This window comes from Rhodnius prolixus, unplaced genomic scaffold (genome assembly GCF_049639745.1).
Source record: "Rhodnius prolixus isolate KJV_2025 unplaced genomic scaffold, Rpr scaffold_5, whole genome shotgun sequence".
Lineage (NCBI taxonomy): Eukaryota > Metazoa > Arthropoda > Insecta > Hemiptera > Reduviidae > Rhodnius > Rhodnius prolixus.
In genome coordinates, this window is record NW_027411624.1 from 25,915,527 (window position 1) to 25,931,446 (window position 15,920).

The 15,920-nt window shown below is 33.0% G+C and overlaps 1 protein-coding gene and 1 long non-coding RNA gene across 3 annotated transcripts in view; one reads left to right on the forward strand and one right to left on the reverse strand.

The window, feature by feature from the left end:
- Positions 1-1,157: 1,157 nt before the first annotated feature.
- On the reverse strand, positions 1,158-15,867 carry LOC141457898 (uncharacterized). Of its 2 annotated transcripts, none has more exons than XR_012460605.1 (6): positions 15,744-15,865; positions 14,805-15,234; positions 6,228-6,383; positions 2,701-2,899; positions 2,414-2,589; positions 1,158-1,822 (listed from the first exon to the last, which is right to left on the reverse strand). It is a non-coding gene; the product is annotated as an uncharacterized lncRNA (long non-coding RNA). The 2 variants fall into 2 exon arrangements; XR_012460604.1 differs by having other exon boundaries at positions 1,159-1,822; positions 15,711-15,867.
- Positions 15,119-15,920, forward strand: part of dnt (tyrosine-protein kinase Dnt) — a 276,928-nt gene continuing 276,126 nt past the window's right edge. The window contains exon 1 of the mRNA XM_074135263.1: positions 15,119-15,250. Within this exon, the coding sequence (XP_073991364.1) occupies positions 15,189-15,250 (62 nt within the window). The 5' untranslated portion in view covers positions 15,119-15,188. The remainder of the gene's footprint in view (positions 15,251-15,920) is intronic.

The following is a 15,920-nucleotide window of genomic DNA, read 5'->3' on the forward strand; positions in this document are numbered from 1 at the left end:
TCGTGTTTATAATCGTATTTGGTAAGTTTCTTTTTCTTTTCTTTTTTGTCTTGTTACGTGCAGTAGAAAACAATTACCAAAGGAACAAAACCAAATGATGATAATAACTTAGGAAAAGGAAGAGACCGCCGGAGTAGTTTTGTTCTGTAGGACCAGAATGTCTGCGTGTAGGAATATAAACTTGGAACTTGGACTGGAAATAGACAAACTACTCGAGATTGGTGAAAAGGTAAAAGGAGAAGGCAAAAAAAAAAAAAGATTCTAAATACAGACAGAGTTACGGTGATTAGGGCGACCCGTTCTTGGGAGTTAGTGTGTGGTTTAGGAATATATAGATTATTTTTATTTTTTTTTTATTATTATTATGGGAACAAGAAGTTTATGTAGAAGAACAAGAAGTTAATATAAGCTGGCTGAAACATTGGAAGGATCTAGAAGGGGGGTTCCTTGTTTGGTTAGTGGTCTGAAATAATGATAGGCTTCATTTAATGATAACCCTCGTCAAGACAAATTGGTCCGTACTCTCGTGGCCTCCGGGTGGTGGCGTAGGGAGAGAATTTTGTAAATCGTGCCTGTGTGTGTGTGTGTAGAGAGTGTAGACAAAGAAAGGCAGAGAATGTAGCAACAAGGAGTAGTTACAGAACAAGGAGGGAATCCTGAAGTACAGGGAAAAAAAAGTATGAGCTGATTGGCTGATAACTACCTTGTCAACTTGTTCTCTGGGGCTGCGATCATTTCACTCTTGTTATAAAAGAAAAAAAAAAAAATCTCATCTTAAAAATCAAGTTTTTTAATTTCCCTTAAAGATTAATACAGTTAACGAGGGAAGGGATTAGCTATGAGGTTAGCATACTGGACTCCCACGCGGAGGTCCCGGGTTCGAATCCAGCAGCTGACCCTTAGATTTTCTCTTCCTAGAAGCTTCTTACAGCTCACTGTCCGGTGATGGACAGTGTTGTCTGTAACGATAGAACACTGTCCGGAGGCCGGCAGTGCACTGGAAAAAGCTCCGGGCGCTAATAACCTTAGCTGTTGATGCGCCCAAAAAAAAAAAAAAAAAAAAAAATACAGTTAACGAGGGAAGGGATTAACTAGGCGGTTAGCATATTGAATTCCCATGCGGAGGTCCCGGGTTCAAATCCAGCTGCTGACCCTTAGATTTTTTTCTCTTCCTAGAACAGGGATCGCGAACTTTTTTTGAGACGTGGGTCAAATTTTGTTCATTTTTTTTTTATTAGACTAGCTCTTGGGTCACTAATGCCCATTTGCACAAGAGTTAAGTTTAAAAATTTTAAACTGAATATTTCCAAAACTAAACATCTTTAAAATTCAGTTGGCTTAACTGGGTAAAACGGGGACGAAACAAGTGCTATGGAAGTCTATCTTTTTACAAACATAACTGAACAAAACCTTACAAAAGTGTGTTTTATCTGAAGAAAAATCTAAATATGGTTCATAAAGCTTTGGGGTTGTCGATTTTTTTTCAACAAACAAAATATGAGTAAAATTATACATTTTATTTGATATTTTGTAAACACAGATAAAGTAAATATTTTGAAAAAAATATAGATATAATATAATATTATCCACACAATTAGAAAATCTAAATCAACCCTCGTAAGCAAACAAATGGTTGCCTAGCAATTGTGGGTCAGTGTCTGACCCATGGGTAATAGCTTCGCCATCACTGTCCTAGGAGCTTCTTACAGCTCACTGGACAATGTTGTCTGTAACAAAAGAACACTATTCGGAGGCCGGCAGTGCACTGGAAAAAAGTTCCGGGTGCCCAAATAACCTCAGATATTGATGCGCCTCAAATCATCTAAAAAAAAGAAAGTAACCTATCTATCAAACTAAACTTTTAAGGTTATACTAAACTTTCACCTTTATTCACATGCATTTTCAATTTCTCTCTTTATAAGTATTGCATTTTTTGATAGATTTTTTTATTTTTATCAATTGATATGCAGGTGTATATCTGTATAGATGTGAATATCAACCATAAACCAATGCAGAACTCAATATGGAGTTTGTGGTTATCATGACTCAAAAGCAAAAGGAATTTCAACTACTTTTTTAGTTTCGAGAATTTAATTATGTAAAACTGAAGTGAATGAAAATCGTATGTGCATTTGCTCCAGACTTCTTTCTTTTCCTTTTTTCCTAATTAAGGTCGTCATCCTGCATGTTACATTAAGAGAAAAAAAAGTACTATACTTTCTTTCATTTGCTATTAATGGAGAAACTATGTATTAATAATTCAAGTGCAACATGGTTGTTATGCAGTAGAATGATGCAGTATGTGGGAAAATAAGGATAGAGAAACTGACTTTAAGAGCATATTTAATCTTAATTTATTGTCATTCCTGTCCAGAATGTAAAAAATGCACTTTGTTATGAAAATAATACTAACAAGTTTATTTTTTCCTGATTAGGATGTCACAGTGGAGTCAGCCTGGTATTCAACTTAGGCGACTTCTTCATGAAATTCTCTTCCAGTTGCCCACAGGAGGAGGGAATGTGTCCACCATTCCAAACCTCTCTATTTGTAATAATGTTCTGACCATTTAAAATTCCATTAGCGCATTACTTATAAAAAAAAAAAAAAATTAAAAGAATTTACAAAACAAGTTGTTGTGTTCTCTTCTTCTACTTCTTTTTTTTTTTTTAAATTCTTTAATCGTTACAGTAAATACTTACAAAGCAGAGGATCTCAGTCACCTTTACGAGCGCGTGTTGGTCTAGTGGTCAAGGGTGTGGCTTTGTGTGCGGAAGGTCACCAGTTCGAATCCCGCGTACGACTAGTTTTTATTTGTAAGAAAAAAATAATTACAGTAAAGTATGAAGCTTCCGCCCTTCGTCCACGACACCTAATTGGTAGTTGGACGTTAAGCTCCGTCTGAAAAAAATAGGCGATTACTTTACTTATATAAGTTTTCTGATGTGAAACACTCACAAAACAATCCTCTTATCATGAGAAAATAAATTTTTCTCGAAACTATTCTGTGCGAAAAAGCGCTAAAAACCATCAAATTTAATCAGTAAAGAGGTATAATAATAATAATAATAATAATAATAATAGTAATAATAAAAACAATAATATTAATAATAAGGAGGGAAGGGATTAGCTATGCGGTTAGCGTACTGGACACCCACGCGGAGGTCCCGGGTTCGAATCTAGCTGCTGACCGTTAGATTTTCTCTTCCTAGACTAGAAGCTAGACCTAGAACGTGATTCTGCACCTGCTTGCTTCCATCGCTTCACTTCTGGAGCAAAACCAGCACTGCTTGGAAGCCTCTCTTTTCCTTGCGCAAGAAGGAAAATTACAATAAATTATAGTATAGTGGTATAGAAAATATCAGAAATCCAGGAAATGGATTAGCTCAGTGGTTAGCATACTGGACTCCCACGCGGAAGTCCTGGGTTCGAATTAAACTGTTTTTTTTAATAGATTTTCTCTTCCTAGGAGCTTCTTACAGCTCATTGTCCGGTGATGGACAATTTTGTCTGTAACGAGAGAAAATTGTCCGGAAGCCCCGCAATGAACCCAGAAAAAAAGCTCCAGGCGTCCATGACCTCAATTCTTTTAAATTGAAAATAAAATAAAATCAGAGATATTCTATCTTTTCTTCCATATATTATTGAATTTTTAAAATATGCAACATTCTCCATACAAATAATCTTACAAAGATTCTGCCTTTGCAATAACTTCCATAACTTTAAGCACCCACCAGTAAAGCTAAGAAGTTTAACGCTTCACTTGCTTGTACTGTGTACTGAATAGATTTGGAGTACACTTGAATGCACATTTACTGCTAAGTAGTAAAAGTAACCTCACTGGGAGCAGACATATTTGACATGCTCAACCTTCTTTACTAACATAACCTTTATACCACATGTTTAACAATGGGTAAAAAGTTAACGCTATTGATAACATAAAAGAATATTATTGAATAAGATATGTTCACTGAGGTAAGTGCACTTTTTTTGCATTAATATATTTTTTTTTGCAACCTTTATGTTATTGAATAAAAGTGCCAAGACTTCAACTACTTTTATGCTTCTTTTCAAAACTGGTAAAAGTAATCCAGTAGCCTTTGACCGATAAAGTCAAATATCATAATTAAAAATTGGGATGGCTATTTTAATAAATTTTATATGTATGCTACATTAAAGCTCAGAATTTCGAATTTTCTCAAAAGCGGGCCCTATGAATCTTAAAATGTCTAATTGCTGACTTAAATATACTAATTTTTATTTTGAAACATATTTCCGATATAACTGGCGGTATCTTTAGGATTAAATCTATAAGTAAAGCTGTATTTTTGGAAGGATTTTGATGAAGCAGAGTCGGATTACCTGTATCTCATGTAATCAGATAATCCATAAAAGGAGAAAATCTTAACTCTGTGACCGAACAACTGCTTCTAGGAGCAGAGGCAGTATGAAGAACTGTCGTATAGCCGGGGTTAAGGTAACTCTCAACCTCACATCTATCTATTTGGTTATGGGAATGCACAAAATATCTAAGAAAAGCTATTGAAAAGGATGCTCCTCGCTTTACCATTATAACTAAGGAACGGATTTTTATTTATTTAAAAATGCCAAATATTTAACTAAAATATGCATTTATTTTCGTCAATTATGTGGAAAATATGTGATTTTCTTAAAATATTTTCTGGAATATTTAAGTAAAATGGACATTTTTTTTTAAGAAAATGGAATTTTTTTGGGGGGGGGGCAAGTTATAATTATTTATACAAGAATAGAACATTTTTACAATTTGTAATAATTTATTAGGAACAAAATAATTTGTTTTTACAAGTTATAATGATTTATACAACCAAGAACATTTTTACTATTTATAAAAAGATGTGTTAAATTTTCACTTTTGAAAACTTCACTCTTCGAAATTGTTTGCAACCACATGAAATTTCAAATGTTGGAACGTAAAGTGACGACGATCTGGGCGTAAGATGGACTTGTAACGACTAAAAGATCGTTCAACATCTACAGATAGGTGCCTTGCTGAAAGAAGTTATCTCGTTGGTTGTAAAGGGTACACGATGTTCTGAGGTGACTTCTGTTCCACTGATAATATCAGAAATCTGGCAGATGGTCTCCCACCAGTTCTTGCTCAGTACTTCCACCAGTTTTGATCTGATCAGATCTCCCTTACTCCCAGGTATTCCTTCCACCTTTTCGATGACTTTTTTAACGTTGGACACGTTTTCTGTCAGTCGAACATTTTGGGACTCAAGTTGGGTAATGGCTTGTGCAAGAAATACGCAATTGTCAGAAATGAATGCAAGGTCGTTCCTTAAATTAGGTTTCTCGAATAAAGAAAGTCGCTACTGCTTCGTCTTCGAGATGTGAAAGGACATTCTTGATTTTATTGTAGTTTTCATAGTAATACTGAGCTGCTTCCAGCCAAGTACCCCATCTTGTCAATATTGGTTCTGGTGGAAGGCACAAGTCTGGATAGAGATCTTTTAGCCTTTTTATGCGACTTGGTGCTTTTAAAAACACTTTTTTAACCACTGTGATTTACAGTCTGTGGTTCACAGTTCCTGTCAACCACCTCCCAATTATGAAAATATGCCCAAAATGAAAAATATGTACATATTTTGATTAAATATGTAGAAATATTTATTTATTTTAATCAAATATGTATAAATATGCGATAACATCCAAATATGTGGAAATATGTGAAATAAAAGTAGGCTCAAACGGCTTAAAGAGTGTCAGTATGAATACTTCTAGTTCAAAAACGTCTGTAAATTGCCTAGAAAAAAATATGTAAATACATACGAATCCGTTCCCTAATTATAACAGAAGAAAATATAGTCCCAAAACCTGGAATTTTCTAGAAATCTAAATTTGGAAGGAGTGTAGTAAGGGGTTCATTGAGGCACCAATTGTGGGCACGATTTCAATTCAAGTTGGTCATACAAAAAACTTCTAAAAAATCAAATAATGAAATTAAATGTAATAATGACTCTCGTTTGTTTTTAATATCAAAATCAAGGACCATTTAATCAAAACTGTCAGTTTGAAAAGAAATATACTATTATATTGTAAGTGGTTTTTACAATATAAGCTTAATGATGTTTCAAATAAAATTTGTAATGCATTAAGCAACCAACTTCGCTAATTTCTTTTTAACTGCTTTTGAAAGCGGTTCCCCCTAAGATAAATAATGAATTTTGATCGGTAACCCACTCACATAATACTGTTTCTAGGTTTTCAAAATTTCCATAGCGTCATTTCTTGCCGTAGAATTTGCTTTCAATTGCACAGATATCTGTTTTTTCAAGTGCAACCAAGTATGGTTCACTCTCATCTCCTTTATTTCTATTGCTTTTGTTTCAGGTATTTCCATCTGTAATCAATAAAAAATAAATAAATTATTATTGCATTTTAAAACATCTCATGTAAAATTTGTTTTATTGAAAGTATAATAATTATTATTTTTGTAATCCAATTACCTATTATTTGTAATATTATTAAAGTGTAAGTGATTGTTTAAGACAGACTTCATTTAAGGGGGATATTAAAAGCCTTTTCTGTCTCAATCCTTTATTTTAAATTAAGTCTAACGTCTTATTACAAATAGAATCACAGTAAACAAGAAATCCAAAATGACTTTAACGTTAGATTTAATAGGGCAGCGCCTCCGAAACCAACAATTTTACGTTAGGAGAAGAAGCTATTTGAAACTGGTTCCTTTAAGGATAGACCGCGTTCTGGAAGACCATCAACCATTCCGAAGACCCCGAAACTCATATGACCGTTTCAGTGAATCAGCACACTTATCTCGCCATGCTACGCGACTGTTTTGTACCGCAATTGGAACGTTTGGGGCTTCGTGATCGAATCTGGTTTCAACAAGGTGGGGCGCTAGCTCATCTCGCAATTCGTGTGAGGGAATACCTAAACGAAGTGTTCAGAGCAGATGGATCGCCAGCGTTACCGGCACCACTGAAATGGCCACCACGAAGTCCTGATCTGACATCCTATGATATCGTTTATCAGACAACTGAAGACCTCAAAGACGCTGTTCGGAATGCATTTGCTTCCATCACTCCAGCATTGCTGCGTCGCATTTCACATCGCTCCTTGAGGCGAATAATATTGTGCCATGAAAATGACGGTGTGCACACTCCGCCTGGAGTAAATGATGGTTGTAATTTGTTTATGCTACTTAAAAGCTTCTCTCAAGATACACATACTGTTAAAAGAACACTTTGCACGGATTTTTGCAGGGGGTTAATGGGACTTTTGAAACATACTGTATATAATACTTGGAAATACTAAAATCAAAATTTCAACAACTGAAATTATTCATTTAGTGAAAATGGCCTTAAATTTAAAATACTGAACAAACAGATTAAATGTATACCATTAAAATGAAAACTACTGAAAAAAACCTTTAATACAACCTGCGTTCTCAACGTGATGGACAAATGCAGTAAATTGAAATAACTATAGAATTAACTCCTTAACAAAAACTTACAGTTTAAAATGTTAAGTATAAGGGTTGATTAAACGCCAAAAGGTACACAAATCAGCAAGTACCCAACATTTCATTAATACTTCATTAATATTTAAGTAATTTTACTGCATTAAATTTCATTTATTTTTTTGAATTTATTAGAGGTCACAGACCCTTATGCTGGCCATTTTCGTCTACAAAATATTTGTTCAAATAGAACACTATTTCTTAGATTGACTGTAATATCTAATCAACAAACTATTAATCACAGGTTAAAAAAAAAAACTTTATAAAAAAAAATATGAGGTTAAAAAATTCAAAAACTTTTTTCAAAAATGCTTGCACCAACATTCATCAATGATTTTGTTTATTTTATTTATTTATTTTTATTTTTAAATAAAAATCTTCGGTTTAAGTTCGTAATTCGATTAAAGCAATTGTTACTTTATTTAGTAGTCAAGCTTTTTTAATAATAGGTAATAATTAATCTGGCTTTATAGTAAATAATAGTTTTCTTCAATTCTCAATCTAGGTATTCTTACCACAGTGTTATATATTTGGAATATAAGATATGCATATTTTTATGACAGCTAATTATACCAGTATTTTACCTACTATAAGTAAAATTAGAGGGACTACATTAAATTACAATTGAGAAATGAATAATTATTGTTGAATAATTTACTGGATATTACCTATGCGTTATTTGTACTCACAAATACTTCGGTAAGAAGAATTCTAGACTGAAATATTGTTTTAAATCCGTGATTCAAATTTAAACAGTAGCCGACTCTAACTTTGTCTTTTTCTATTTTAACATGCATGTATATGCGACTACTCAGAATAAAGGGCCTAATAAAGATAAATCAGAAGAATAATTTGGAATAAAGCTATAATAAAGTACCTATTTAATTACGAAGACATAATATACATTTTATCATAATTATAACAAAAAATAAAATATTATGAATGAACTAAGGGAAGGGATTAGCTATGCGGTTAGCGTATTGGATTCCCACGTGGAGGTTCCGGGTTCGAATCCAGCTGCTGACCCTTAGATTTTCTCTTCCTAAGAGCTTCTTACAGCTCACTGGCCGGTGATGGACAGTGTTGTCTGTAACGAGAGAACACTGTCTGGAGGCCGGCAGTGCACTGAAAAAAACTCCGGGCGCCAATAACCTCAGATGTTGACGCGATTTAAATCTATAAAAAAAAAATTATGAATGAACTGGCCAGCATAAGGGTCTGTGACCTCTAATAAATTCAAAAAAATAAATGAAATTTAATGCAGTAAAATTACTTAAATATTAATGAAGTATTAATGAAATGTTGGGTACTTGCTGATTTGTGTACCTTTTGGCGTTTAATCAACCCTTATACTTAACATTTTAAACTGTAAGTTTTTGTTAAGGAGATTTTTGGACTTTTTGGATAGATTTTCCTTTTTGTCTGTTTTGCAAAGTTACATATCTGCTTTACAGATTTTATTAAAATTTGGAATAATAAATTCTACCATTATAACCTAAAAAGGTGTTAAGTCCGAACCGTAACTACCACTGGAGCGATCTTTTTAAAGAATGATTATAGTTGCGGTCCCCCAAACCATCCTCAATAACAATTTTTTAGAGAAAGCGTTTTGAATAAATTAGGAAGGTATTTGTACGTAAATAGCAAAATTAAAAAGCGATTTCAGTACTTCCTTTTAAGAGGAGTAAGAAAAATAAACTACGATTACAGTACTTCTCCCTAAAAGGCAAATATTTTGAATCGAATTCATTGATGTAAATAGGTTCACTCATTGATAATTTTAACGATTGCAGTACTTCCTCTTAGTAGGTGTAAGAGCATGGTGGCACTTCACAGCCACGTAGAGGAGCTTTAACCACTTCTTCGTGGTAAATTTTATCCAAATCGAACTAAGCGTAATAGAAATATTGGTAATAATAGTATTAGAAAAGGCCTTACTTGGGTGGGGCAAACTCCCCTCCTTATGAGTCATAGCGACGAGACTTTTAAAGTGCAAATCTGTACAAAATTTCGATTCGAATGACACTTTATTCATGAAAATCGGTTCACGTTTCGATAATTTGAAACGATTACCATACTTCCCCCTAATAAGGGTAAGAGCAGAACGTCGTTTAAATGTTACGTAGGAGTGCCCTAAACCTTTCATCCTGCCAAATTTTATTAAAATCGGGTCAACATTTTCAGAGTTATTAGTAATAATAATTTTGAGAAGGGGCCTCACATATATGGGGCTAACTCCTCCCCCATTTGATGTACAGCGTCGAGACCCCCAAAAGGCACATCTACATAAAATTCCGAAACGAATGACATCTTATTCATGAAAATCGGTTCACGCGTTTAGGCGCTACGTTGTTTACAAAAAAGGTAACAACAAGAAGAACAACAACAACAACAACAACAACAAGAACAAGACCAATTTTTGAAAATGCCGTTTTTGCTCATTTTCAGTAACTTTTTTCTCTTAATATATTAAATCTGGGTCTTGACAAAAAAATTACAGTTATAAAGGAGGACTTGCCCTATAATTTAAAGAAAATTTGGGAATTTTATCTTTTATAGAAAAATAGAAAAAAATTGTCAAAGTTGGGTGTTTTTCAACGTTACACTTTTTCGTGCAGTTTTTGATGGTCAACCCTTATACAACTGTCCTACCGGACAGTTTTAATTTAACAAAACGATCTGTTAAGCTTCCCTCACTAAAATATTTATTATGAGAATTTAAGCCAAATCATTAGAGCGTAGAAAAGAAAATTTTTGAAAACCCTACAAAAGAGAAAACCGTTCAATTCTTTGGTCACCAAGAAACAGTTAACCTATACGTTGCTTTTTTTGGGTGAGAGGGAGAATAATTTTATCGTCGCATTTAAAAAGGAATAAATAACAATTAAGTCTCCGGTTCATATGTTTGTGTGCAAAAATTGGATTCAAGTAAAATTTGATAACACTACACCAATAAAACTTATTTACCTTTCTAATTTTTGCACACACCCCCAAACAAATAAGTTTGTGTGAAGGTTACAAAAAAAAATCGTATAGTAACTTATGGTACTGCAAATCTATCCTTAAAGTCTACGGCAAAAAAGTTATCTAACTAAGCAATGTGATGAGGAGACATCATTGAATTCTTAATGCACTTTCTTATTAATTTTCCATTTTCAAACCCCTGTATTTAAGAAAGAGTTCATAAATAAATACGGCATTTAACATTTTGATAAACATTTTATCGATTGATTTCTCCTATCGGACCGGAATAATCGAATTAAAACTAAGTATCTTAGTAGAGATTTTTGGTAAATTTATTCCAACTTATACAGTTGGTGGAAAACCAGTTTTAATAGAATACAGTGGAATGGTTCCTTCCTCTCATACACAAACTAAATAATGTTATATATAATGATGATGGAACGAAGATTGATTACTAGCGCTCAGCTGGGTCCTAGAAGATTTATGAAGAAAAGTTCCTTCTAAGTAGTTTAATTATCTTTTGGCTGACTGCTATTTAGTATTTTGACGGAAATTATGTTCACTTCAAGTAGTATACTTTAAGAAAGTGTCTTAAAAAAGTTAATACTTTTTAGAAGAGTTGTCTGGTAATGATTATTTATTTTATTTGTATTGATTTACATCAAAAGTTACATTGCCAAAATTGTTGAAGTCATACAAACGGATAAATTGAATCAATGCTGGTTGCATTTCTCTTTTTTATTTTTTTTTTTTTTGCGCATCAACAGCTGAGGTCATTAGCGCCCGGAGCTTTTTCCAGTGCACTGCCGGCCTCTTTGAAATCAGTATAAAATTATTAGAAAATCAGTAAATGAAAAGAAATGTTTGACATTATATCCTTTATAAAATAAGGCAACCGAAAAATTATTCTAAAAATTTTAAAATCAGTAAGAGTTGGTCCAAAGTACGAGGGTCGTTTGAAAAGTCCGTGCAAAAATAAGAACTACTTAATTTTTGGGGGTAAACCTTTTTTATTTTTCAACATAGTCTCCTTTTAGGCTTATACACTTCGTCCAACGCTGCTCTAGTTTGTTGATCCCTTCCGAATAATAGGATTTGTCCAAGTCTGAAAAATAGCCATTCGTTTCTGCAATCACCTCCTCGTTTGAATAAAATCTTTTTCCCGCCAGCCATTTCTTCATATTGGGGAACAAATAGTAGTCCGAGGGAGCCAAGTCTGGAGAATAGGGGGGATGTGAAACGAGTTGGAACCCTATTTCCATTAATTTTGCGACCACAACTGCTGAGGTGTGAGCTGGTGCGTTGTCGTGATGGAAAAGGACTTTTTTGTGGGCCAATCGTGGGCGTTTTTCTTGCAGCTCGGTTTTCAAACGGTCCAATAACGATGAATAATATGCACCTGTAATAGTTTTACCCTTTTCCAGATAGTCGATGAGGATTATTCCTTGCGAATCCCAAAAGACAGTCGCCATAATCTTTCCGGCCGAAGGAACGGTCTTCGCCTTTTTTGGCGCAGATTCCCCCTTGGTAACCCATTGTTTAGATTGTTCTTTCGTCTCAGGAGTGTAGTGATGTATCCATGTTTCATCCACAGTGACGAAACGACGCTTAAAGTCCTGCGGATTCTTCTGGAACAGCTGCAAACCGTCCTTGCAACACTTCACACGATTTCGTTTTTTGTCAAGCGTGAGCAATCGCGGCACCCATCTTGCGGATAGCTTTGTCATGTCCAAATGTTGATGCAAAATATTATGTACCCGTTCATTCGAGATGCCCACAGCATTAGCAATCTCACGCACCTTCACTCTTCTGTCATCCATCACCATATCACGGATTTTATCAATGATTTCTGGAGTAGTAACCATAACAGGGCGTCCAGAACGTTCAGCGTCACTTGTGCCCATATGGCCCCTCCGGAAATTTTGAAACCACTTATAAACTGTTCTAATCGAAGGTGCAGAGTCACCATAATGTTTATCAAGCTTCTCTTTAGTCTCCTGAGGCGTTTTACCTTTCATAAAGTAGTGTTTAATCAACACACGAAATTCTTTTTCGTTCATTTTTTGAAAATCACTCGACTTCCTCGATTCAAACGAATGCCAAACACAAAGAAATAGACCGATCTGGCTGAAACTTGGTGTGTGTTCTTCCAAGAGATGCTACTAACTAAACATAACCTCGATACGCGCCAGTAGTGCTATCTCTCTGACTTTGCACTACTTTTCAAACGACCCTCGTAAGCCCACACTGCAACCAAACTTTCATTTAACGCACATAACGCATGAATTGTACACCATGATTCTTGTGAATAAAAATTGCATATATTATTAAATACTTTCTTTATTCCAGACACATGAAATGGAAAAGAAAACAAAAATTAGCTAAGTACCAAATTTTTTCGCCAAAACGGACATTCTAAATCAGTGTTGGGCGTGGTGATATCTACAGTCACAATCACTTCCTTATTTTACGATTCCTCTGGACAATTCCCTCTAAAGAGTAAGTGGTGAAAGTATTTTACACTTTGGTGGCCCAGTTGAGACAAAAGAAAATACTCTGTACCGTCTTAATCCTATATTTGACGAGTTAACCAGTTCTCAAGCAACGCTAAATATAGTCACATTTTTACTATTCATAAATTAGATTTAAATACGTAGTCACACACATGTGCGAATATAATTTACATTAATATTTATGTTTCCTTCATTTTAGTGTTTAAAGAAATAAGATTTTTAAATTCTTCACAATTTATTATACATATATGTATGCTCATGTTTACACAATTACAGAAGTTTTATAGTGTCTTTTAATAACTTTATGTCTTTTCGTTTTAGTTTACTCTACCACCCTTAAATATAAGTGAGAAGTATTATAAGCACTATAATAAAACGGGGGGATGGATTTTAGAACCGTAAATTATGATTATTTGTATTTTATGTTTGAACAGGGACAGCTCTAAATTTACTCTAAATGTCTATTTAAAATTAACTTTGCCTAATTTTAATTTCGAATATAATTTAAATATCTTTTAAGTAGCGAACACTTTTAATAAGAGATATTTTTTATTAAATCTCCAAATTCCTAATAGATGCTAACACTCGTATATATCATAGTTTCAAATTGCAAGTAATATGTATTAACCAAATTAGGTTAAATTATTTCAATAAAAGCCTCTAGTTCTAGCAAAAAGCACTCATTTTTCCAGATTGTCATGGTAACAACATAAAAAAATCATAAAATAATACTAATGAAACAATTCATACCTAAAAATGATCCTGCTTGTTAAGTTATATTAAAGATGATTTAATTATTAATTTCTCTAATTTTCTAGATTATTTGAAAATTGCAGCAGTACATTACTATTAACTTTACAATTAACAATAAAATAAACTTCACCCTAATTTAATCACACTATTAGAAGAGCCGCGAGAATGACGTCATTTAAAAATTATTGAGAATACTGAACCAAAAAGACTAATAAATTAATGAAATTTATATTTAAAAAAAAAATTAAAAGTTTTTATTAATTAAAACTATTAATTATTCCTCTAAATAAATTGTTAAATTTAATTTTTAACCTTTAACTTTTTGGTCGTAACTTGTTACTCCGAAAAAACAAAATTGTTTCAATATTTACTTATTTAATAATTTAATTATTTATTTAAGTAATAATTAAATAATAAATAATTGTATAGAAATTTAATTTATATGTCCTTAATTTTCGAACGGATCAAGATAATCTGCCATGTTCTTCCGTTGGTCGTTTTTTGCTCGAAGTGCTGAGATGTACGAACAATAATTGCGGTATGTATGATTACTCTAATAAATTCTAGGATAAATTAAGATTCTGAGAAGATTTTATGCACAATTTAGCCTTTAATTTTTTTTTAGTACAGATTGGAGATTACAAAAAATAGAAAAAAAGTAATTAAGCTACCGGTTTTTTTTTTGTTCAACATGGCGGGCAAACCTTTATTAGTACTTTTTTAGATAACTTCATCATTTAAAAACCTCAATGCATCTTTATATATTATATAAATGGTACATTAAAAGATTTTACAATTTTGTAGATGTTAAAATTTACTTAAATAATGGCGGAATGAAGGATTTATGAACTACTACATAAACGTATAAAATGAGCCTTCTGTTTCTTTTTAAATGGCTTTTAATTTAAGCAACATTATTTTTAAAATTTTAATGAGGTTGTACGCTATAGCATGCATGAGTTCTTCTTTCTTACTTGCTCCGAATATTTTCTAAATACAGAAATAGGTTTAATATTCCAACTAACATTTTAATTAAAAAATTAACACTTGCCTGATTTTTGGTTATACTCCTTAATTCTGAGTTCTACAATTGAGCTAAAAGTGTCTTCAGAAGTCACAAGCCTTATTAAAGTAATTTTAGAAACGAACTTCAATTATCACTGCTTGCTTCATTTGAACAGGTGAATTTAATTTTTTCAAACATCTTAATTCTTATTTAGGAGGAATTTACTGTATTTTTCATACTCCCCTCACTATTATTCTTCATTTAAAACAACACTTTTTGCCTTTCAACACTATAAACCTCTTATTACACAGAAAATTTTAAACATTTTTCGATTCATAACTTCCTCTGAATTGTCCATTAGAATAATTTGCCTTCAAATGGTTATTTCAGTAATCTATCACGTCTTTTTCATAGATTTTTCTGGTTCTCATGAGTTTTTCTTTTAATCCAGACGGGAGCCTGCAACATCATCAACCTACAAAAAGCACGAGGTACAATTTTATTATTCTTTTCTAAGATAAAATTTTCGGGTAGAAGAACATTCTGCAATGACAATAAATGTCTTTTTTCAAAAACTTTCGAGACTCTACGTTCCAAGAACCGTTATTTTGCCTTCCTCAGAAGCTTTAAAGAGCTTTGAACAAAGGGTATTAAATGTGATTTTTTGCCCATTGATGGACAACCTATTCATAATTAAGACTTGAATTAGAAGGCCAGACATTATCTCTATTTTTTAGCAGATATTGAACATTAATAATCAATTAATTAATATTGTTGCACAGTTTGAATTACAGATTTAATAAGTAACAGGCCAATTTGTGAAACTTACTAAAGACCACTATGATTACATTTTCCCTACCCATATATTTAATGTTGTTTAAATAACTAATGATAAATTATTTGTAAACAAATCTTTAATGTATATACTGTTCAGTATGAAGCCAAACTTACATTGGTAGTTTATGGAGTCCAGATATTACTTACTTTGAAAAATTATTAAAAATAATATCAAAACTTGGCGAGAAGCGAGAACACACTACTTTTCCTGCACTTTTCGTTTATCTAACCTCAATACTTTTTTTCACTAGGAGCATGCTACCATTGTTGGTTCGTGTACAGTGAAAATTTAATAGATGAGTACATGGTGAGACCTCTAGTGTC